The 8,747-nt window shown below is 39.4% G+C and overlaps 1 protein-coding gene across 1 annotated transcript; it reads right to left on the reverse strand.

Moving 5' to 3' along the window:
- Nucleotides 1–280: 280 nt before the first annotated feature.
- On the reverse strand, nt 281–4,116 carry LOC108987833. Its single transcript, XM_018960857.2, has 13 exons — nt 3,915–4,116; nt 3,692–3,837; nt 3,520–3,568; nt 3,275–3,421; nt 2,587–2,723; nt 2,423–2,492; nt 2,131–2,221; nt 1,680–1,749; nt 1,468–1,563; nt 1,024–1,123; nt 842–928; nt 653–744; nt 281–548 (listed from the first exon to the last, which is right to left on the reverse strand). Exons 1-13 carry the CDS (start codon nt 4,114–4,116, stop codon nt 399–401), a joined length of 1,437 nt encoding a protein of 478 aa, XP_018816402.2. The 3' UTR covers nt 281–398.
- Nucleotides 4,117–8,747: the final 4,631 nt, after the last annotated feature.

Genomic DNA, 8,747 nt, shown 5'->3' on the forward strand with positions numbered 1-8,747 from the left:
AAATCAATTTTTTTTTTTTTATAAACAAATTTTTAATGATAAATTGTGAAACTTACATTTAAAAAAAATCGAAAAACCGGACCAGACCAGAAACCGGTAAAACCGGAAGTACCGGTTTAGGAGGGTAACCGGTGCGTAATCGGTTTTGAAAAATACAAAACCGGTACATACCGGTTTGGTCCTAGATTTTATCCAAAACCGGACCGAACCAGACCGGTTACACCCCTACATAAATCCCTTGCCCCAGGGCCCCCCAGTGGGCTACTATATTAGAACTGTGTTTGAAACAATTCAAAATGGTACCTTTCTCAGCCTCATGAGTTAGCAGATAACCAAACACAGCAACAGAGAAGGACCAGGGCATCTGTGGTTAAGAATAACATGAAAAATTAGTGGTACTACGACATTGTTAAAAGTGGATCGTGACATTTGGAAGTTCCAACTAAAGCAAGGGCTTCTCTAAGTGCCTCCAAGAGTTGATCCGGATAATCCTCAATACGAGCAACACCATTCTGTGATTGCAAGGATCTCAAGACCCTCCCAACGATCTGAATGATGATATGAAACAATGATTGAGAAGAAGCTTATGAGAAAACTTAGAAAATGGATTGAAATAAAGAGATGATACATTTCTGTGTATATATTGTCCAACCTTCCTTGCATATCCACCATAAGCTATGCCACCAACTAAGGCATGCAGTGAGCTAGGCGAAGTGGCCGTCATTCTTTCATCATTTGAATTATCTAGGATTAGAATGAAATCGTTATAATAAAGAAAGAGAAACAAGTAACATATCTCCAACCAGACATAAGTATATATGGCATAGAATGATAAGATTACTAGTAATCGATGTCGTTTGAAAAAGTCCCATTTTCTTCAACCCATCAACTGTGTGAATATTGGTGCCACCCGCCAATTGAAGAAAACCTAGCATTTGAAAAGAGTAAAGAGGTATCGTCATACTGATGGTAAAATACAAACTTTACACATTCTCTAGCAACAGAGGCATTTCTTTTACAAACCAGGAGGCTTATCTTTCACAGCAGCCACTTGGACCGCAAAAGCAATTGATTCCCTGGTTGCACCTCGTCCAATATCGCCACTCATGGGGCGACCATCCAGCTTCAGTTCACGAACTATATTAGATATTTAGATGGACTGATTAAAAGAGAAACTATAAATTGGGTTTTTTCCCATTTTAAGTAAAACTCCAATTAATAGGAGGTTCAAACAGCAGAGGAAAGAAACATAAGTACAGTGAATAGATTTTTTTGAGGAAGAAAAAAACATCTATCCAAGCAAGGAAGAAAATGTCCTTCCTTATTCCCATGAGTACCAAAATAGGAAGTTCTAAAAACCTAGCTGCACTGCTAAATTTTGGATTAGTTTTTTTTTTTTTTCTTTTAAATATCAGTCAAAATTTATTCAAGCATTTCAAATGGGTTTTGGGTAACAAGAGAGCGCACCTGCCATAAATTGAAGCAACGAAGCTTCGGTTGCATAATAGAGTACATTGTGTTCATTGATGATATAGTCGAATCCCCAGTATTAGGTAAGCTAACCTAGAACCAGAAAGTATTGTATCACAATCCTCACAATACTCAACCCAAACTCCTTTAGAGCTCAGTATCTAACATTTATATAACTGAACACAACAGAGGACAGGTCTCTTGCTTACTGCTACTAGTCTCAGATATGAAATTGAATCTCCCAAGCCATCCCAAAGTTCCTTAAAGAGAGAAGTCTGCCTGCGGGGAAACAGGATTTAGTTCAAGGATGGTGTCAATGCCTAGATTTTGAATAAAATTCAATTAGAAATAGCCACATTTGGATACTGCACAAGACATGGAGGGGTAAAAAGTTCTTGTGCTGCACAAGGCAGAATATTTATTTCCCAAAGCATATGAGATGAGGCAAATACATTACGTGTATAGTTTTAGTTTCTGTAGTGGCTACAGTTGAGAGGGTAATATTCCATTATTTTGCTGAGCCAGTAAAGAGGATACAGATTGGGGCCAAAAGTATTAAGAAACAAAAAGGGTAGGGTCCATACCCATTATTGACTAACGAAATCAGATTTTATTTCTTTTTTGTACAATAATTTCTTTAGTATAATCATGAAACAGTACCTTCCACTTGTATGTATCTCCAAAGCATCGACATCATTTCTTGTAATAAGCTCCGCAGTTGCAGTAGTATCTCTTTTATATGCGACCGCCCCTACACACATGTATTAGACTGAATGTGAAAAGAGATATGGAGATCTGAATTTAAATACCATAGAAGATGGAGCATATATGCATTTAAGATTTGAAATGGAATTAGGCTTGGGGGCTTCACTGAGGCTTCAAAAAGAATAAGATTGAAAGAGAAAATATATCATAGAGGAAAATAACTATAACAAGGTAATATAACACCCACTTATTTTATCATAGGGGCAAACTGGAAAGCAACGGCCGCAGCCATAACAGCGTTCAGTTATAACTCCACCCTGAACATTTTTGATGATTAGAAATGCCAAATAGGATCCATGATGAACAATAGGATGTGGTTACAAACTAATGAAAGAAATTGAGTAAGCATACCTTTAAAACTCCAGATGTACTGGTACCAAGGGAAACTTCTGCCAATGAGTTTCCTTCTTTGAGTGCTATTGCACTAGCTGGACAAACGACCTCACAAGGCCTAGAACAGTCAAGCGGACAGTCCTCTGCATCAAACTCTGTTAGGATGGCCAGGGGTCAGCTTCAACAATGTTGCAAAAGAAATCATAGAATCGGCCTTTCTACATATTGGTAAGATTTAAACCCACCGACCAAGAGCCACCCTAATTTATCCCACCCTTTAACACCTGGGCTGAACCTCATGGATTAGGGTTGCCTTCATCCAAACTGTATTCACAAACTAAACTATATGAGGTCCCTCTTATCTGTACATATTCAAAGGTTCATTAGCCCCGATGTTTTGCTTGTTAAGGAAAACAAAATCAAGAGAATTTTCTTCATTGTGATTCAGCTGACTAGAATTAACTCATTCTCAACAAATCTGCTAATCCAATAGTCATAAATACGTATCAAGCCACTTCTGATTGTTTAAATTGATGATGACGATGATTGAGAATACCTTGTAAAAACAAATGCAAATCTTATCCAATAACAATTAACGACAGATAGCACTCTATATACTAATCAAATTATATCGTATGGGCTACTATATTGGGGAATGCTCATAAAACTAAGTGCCAATCAGACCAAAGCAAGGAGGAATGTATACCAGCCTTTCGGAAGTGAAGATCTTCGTCGTCATTGACACTGACCATTACCCAAGGCCTTCTAAGGGCCGCGATTTCTTTAGCCGCCTCAATTCCATCATTCACCGCACTCACCACCGCCCCATCAGCAGCACAGTCAATGCAGTCAACTGCAAAATTCAAATTTACTGTTTGATACGCAAGTGCAAGCAGACAAATAGTTGGAGGGCATGCTCAAAGCAAGATTCTAGTTTTGCAGAGATTTCACCTCCAGCAAGAGTGTAAACCAGGGATAGATTCCTGATATCAACAACATCCTATAGAGAGGGCAAACTTGGTTACATTCATTGTTTTTATTTGCCTACAAATGCTAAAAAAATCACCAATTTGAAGCGCGCGCTCACACACACACGGGGTTTGGGGGTTGTGTAGATAAGTACCTCGAAACTTGCACCACATATGAGCTTGACCCAGTTTCCCTTTCGGAGAGATTCAAGCGGAGAGGACGTAACAGAAGGAATCGCAACCGTTTTGACAAGGTTTCGTACATTATCAAGGCATTTGTTGCTCTTAGGACTCGCTCTCACTAAAATTCAAAACAAAGAGATGTTAGACACAGAATGAATGAAACAATGGACACGAAGAAGGAGAAGGAGAAGAGACCCTGATCTCGAGGGAAGCTTGTAAAACTGCAGGAAAAGCTCAAAGCCATCCTCAAGTTCTCTGTAAAAAACTCTCGAGAGGCAAGAGTAGCCAAGAGTGGGATATTTTTATCCGATAACGGATTTATTTTTAGCGAATTCGGCGGTCGGTCAATTGGGCTTTGCTTGCTGCTCTGCCATAGATTGTGGGCTTCTCTCTGCATTGGGCTGCAACTCAGTCTTATAAAAGAATTTCTCTCCTTGAATTTTGATATTTTAAAGAGTTTAATAATTCTTAAAATATGAAAGATGTGATATTTTCATATATTTTAAAATATTATAATATAAGATTTATTTAGATAAAAGATAATTTTTAATAACATAATATTCTATAATAAGATTAAAATAAAAGTAACGCTACATACAGTTATAACGTGTGCAAATGTCGTATAATTGCTTTGAAAAAAAATATGGTCCATCATCAAAGAATAATTTTTTTTTAGTTCTGTATTTACTCACTTTTTTCGAAAAGATTATACGGCGATTACGCATTCTACGACTGCAAGTATTATTTCTCTTAAAATGACGTGTGACCGTGCTTCAAGACTACTTAATTATCATTTACAAAGTTCAAGTCCCTTATTATATTTAGTACCTTATAACTCTGGTTTTGGCGTTTTTTCAAATTCTGTTTTGAAGCCTTTTTTGGTGAGTCCGTGATTTACGAAATTGTCAATTTTGGTTAACTTTCGTAGGTTTGCTAGGGCGAGGCCATGGAGGCCGCCCCTCCCTCTCCCTCGGCGGGGGCTGCAGTGGCGATTCAGGGCGTTCAAACGTTTGTACAAGTCATAACTAATTCAACAGGGCAATCTGCTTTTAGACTTCTGATGAGATATCCGGTGGAGGTTGACGGTGAATTGGGGTTTGTTTTCTTTGAGGTTGAAATGTCTAAGGTTGCAGACGATTTCAAATATGCATTGGTTATGAAATTCTCACGTTCGCGGCCGTCCATTGATGGTAAATGCTCCAATGTTGTGAAATCATGGGGATTGAATGAGGTTCCTATTGTTAGCTTTATGGATGATCTACATGTCCTTGTTAAGATGAGATGTGAATGTGATTTCTTGCATGCCTGGGCTCGTGAATGACGTACAATGTGTGGAACTACCTTTCTGTTATTCAGATGGACAAAGGATTTGATTTGTTTGAGGGAGTCTCCTCTTGCACCTCATTGGATTTTTCTTCCAGGGCTGCCACTTCATTTGTATCGTACAAATTGTTTACAAATATTGGCTTCTCGATTTGGCCGTTATTTGGGGACTAATAATGCCACTTTTCATAAAACCAGGGCATCTGGGGCATGGATGTGTGTAGAGGTGGATCTATCGGAGGAACCAGTGCAGGGGTTTCCTATTATAGAAGATTTGGCAAAAGGTTAAGTATGAGAAACATGGTTTCTTTTGTTCTAAGTGTCATCGACAGGGTCATACTTTGATGGTTTGCAGGACTGGTATGAGGAAATTAGAGGGGAAGCAGATTTTGAAACCTCTGTCAAAGCGAATATGGCAGGAGAAAAATAAGAATGTAGAAGACACATTGAAGGAAGGGGAACGTGCGGTGTTTGAAAATGACAAGGGTGAGATGATTACTATGCAGGAGCAGGGTGGTACTTCATCATTGTTGATGTTGTGGACGAAGGGTGTAAGAATGCAGAGGCCTTGCTTAATAAAACAATATTGACTGTAAATGATCTGGAGGATGAGGAGGTTTGCGAGGAGATCGAATGTGAAGTTAATCTGAGAGTCGGTCAATGTGGTGCTCTGAAACAGATAGATGGAATTCTTGTTTCGAATATGCTTGAATCAGAATTGCTCCCGCTAGGATTTTCTACGGAGGGGGTGGTTGATAATGGTCGTGTGATGTGGTTTCAGAGGTTTTGGAAATGAAGAGTCGGGGTGGAATTTTTGAAAGGGGTTTACAACTTGCGGATTTTAGAGAGTCTATGTCAGATGGGGAAGAGGATGATACTGTGGGAGCATTAATGAAAGAAAAAGCCTATGACTCTGATCCAGATCTTCATAGTTCTAAATTCAATCGTAAAGATCAGTGTTTGCAAAGTGTTCGACAATCACAACGGGTTGCAACCTGCACCTCTAAACTTATTTTATGATTGATATGATTTTAGTGTGGAACTTGAAGGGCTTGGGAAGTTCTAGGAAGCAGTTTACTCAGGAAATACTATGTGGGTATTGTGGGCATCCTGTAACCTTTTCAAGATGCTAGGAAAATGCCTCGATTGGCTTCTTATTTGGGTTTCTCCAAGTATTGTTGTAATGAGTCTTCGGGTGGGGAGGTCTGGATTTTTTGGAAGGATGTTTATGACTTTAGGGTAGTGCATATGTCTAATCAAGCGCTTATGGGTTGGCTGATTTGGATTCTTTTTGCATTTTGGTGACCTTCGTATATGCAAAATGCATTCAGTTAGAGTGCCGAGGCTTGTGGGAGGAGATTGAAAATGTTCATGTTGATGAGTTTCCTTGGTTGGTGGTAGGGGATTTTAACTCAATTCGTTCAAACTCCGAGCGCATTGGGGGAAACCCACGATCGTTGTTGGCAATGTCAGATTTTAATGTTTTTTCGGATAATTGTGGACTTTTCAAGATGAGACCCCAGGGCCAAAGCATGTCTTGGTGTAATGGATAGGCGGGATCGTCAAGAAGTTGGGCATGCCTAGATCATGCAATGGTGAATATTGCCTTTTCTAAGCAGAAAATTTCCTACTTTGTGAGGTCCCTTTGGTTGAGGAGGTTTAGACAACAGTGTTTTCTATTCTGAAATAGAGTTCGCGGGGTCTCGACGGTTTTGGTTTTGGTTTTTATATGTCTTGTTGGGAGATAGTGAAAGATGATGTGGTGGAAGTGGTGAGAGATTTTTTAATGGGACTTCTTTGCCGAGGTTTTATTGATCTTCTTACATTGTATTGATTCCAAAAGTGCCGGACCCAAAAAGTTTTGACAAGTTTCAACCCATAAGCCTTTGTTTGGTGGCTTATAAAATTTTCTCTAAGATTTTGGTTCAAAGGTTGACAAATTTGTTGCCAAAGTTGATTTCGCAGGAATAGGGCGCATTCATCCCAGGGCACAGTATTTTTGAAAATATTACGCTTGGTCAGGAGATGGCTCATTCTATTCATAGAAAAAATATCAACGGCAATATCATGATGAAGATTAACACGGCGAAGGCTTATGACAGAATCCATTGGCCGTTTCTTTTGGAGGTTCTTAATGGTTTTGGTTTTAATGATAATTTTTGCAGGCTAATTGCAAAATGTATTCAATCCCTTTGGTTTTCTATTATGCTTAACGGAACATATAAAGGTTTTTTCCAACCATCTAGAGGCTTGTGTCAAGGCGACCCTCTTTCGCCTTATCTCTTTATTATTATGGAAGAATTTCTCTCTCGGCTATTGAAGCAGAAATTTATGGAAGGGAGCATTGGTAACTTTTACCATCCGATTGGAGCACCTTTGATTTCACATTTACTCTATGCAGATGATCTATTTATTTTTTCAAATGGAGATATACGGTCATTTTAGAATTTGACGAGAACCTTGGAACTCTATGGAAATTGGTCCGGACAACAAATTAGCAAGGAAAAATCTGCTATTTATTTTTTCAAACAAATTAATTTGTCTCGTCGGCGTGCTTTGTTAAGGTGTTCGGGATTTTTTGAAGGGACTTTCCCTGTGACCTATCTTGGGGTTCCTTTAGTACTTGGTCATCTTACCACTAGATTTCTTGAACCTCTTGCTCAAAAAATTCGTAATAAGGTGGCGTTGTGGAAATTTAAGTTGCTTTCTCAAGGGGGTGGTTTAGTTCTTTTAAAGTATGTACTATCGTGTATGGCAACGCATTTGTTAGTGGTACTTGATGTGCCGCAGGTTACTTTGAGGAGAAGCAACGCCATTTTATCTTCCTTTCTTTGGGGTGAGGTTGATGGCAAGGCTAAGAAGAAATGGTTCCCTTGGTCCAAGATGTGCTCTCCTATTTTGGAAAGGAGATCGGGTCTTAGGGAGCTTGGGGACGTGCAACGTTCTCTACATATGAAATTTGCATGGCACTTGTTGACTATGGACAATCTATGGACTCGCTTTTTCAAAGCGAATAATGTGAAACGTGGTCACCTATCGTTGGCCAAAAACACGCAGGCTTGCTCGAGGTTTTAGAAGTCAGTGATGAGAGTAATGCTGGATGTTTGTGATAATATTAGTTGTCGGGTTAGAGAAGGAATGGTGTCTTTTTTGTTCAATCGGTGGCTTGCTTTGGGGCCACTTTGTTTGCATGTTTTAGTAATTTCTAATCCTCTCCTTCAAATAAAAGATTGCTGGGATGCAACTGATGGGGATTTTGATAAGTTAGAGGATTTGGTTGGAGTGGAGGCTATGGGGGAGATATTATGAATTTACCTGTATGGACAGAAGGGTCGGACGTACTCATTTGGAAGCCAACGTCGGATGGAGTTTTCTCGACAACAAGTGCACAGGATGTAATTCGACTGAAGCATACAAAGTTCCCAGAAATGGAGTGGATATGGCATAAACTTTTGCCAAAAAAACAAAATTTTGTATGTATGTGAAGGGTGAGATTTAAGTGCTTAGCTGTGGATTCAAGAGTGCAAAAGTGTGGAATTCAATTGGCCTCTAGATGTGATTGTTGCACTACTCGACAACGTGAGACTTTGGCACATGTTTTATGCTTGGGGGAGTTTGCGTCACAGGTCTGGGATCGTGTTGTTGTGGTGATGGGGCTTCCAGTTATGCTGGCCAGAACCTAGTGGGGGCGTGTATCCAATTGGT

This window comes from Juglans regia, chromosome 4 (genome assembly GCF_001411555.2).
Source record: "Juglans regia cultivar Chandler chromosome 4, Walnut 2.0, whole genome shotgun sequence".
NCBI lineage: Eukaryota > Viridiplantae > Streptophyta > Magnoliopsida > Fagales > Juglandaceae > Juglans > Juglans regia.

What these genes read in the sequence shown, in the direction of transcription:
- LOC108987833 (XM_018960857.2), bottom strand. Translation starts at nt 4,116, where the DNA reads ATGCAGAGAGAAGCCCACAATCTATGGCAGAGCAGCAAGCAAAGCCCA. An exon ending in GAGATACATACAAGTGGAAG is followed by an intron (nt 1,750 to 2,130) that starts GTACTGTTTCAT and finishes GTTTCCCCGCAG; the next exon opens with GCAGACTTCTCTCTTTAAGG. An exon ending in CATATCTGAGACTAGTAGCA is followed by an intron (nt 1,564 to 1,679) that starts GTAAGCAAGAGA and finishes TTCTGGTTCTAG; the next exon opens with GTTAGCTTACCTAATACTGG.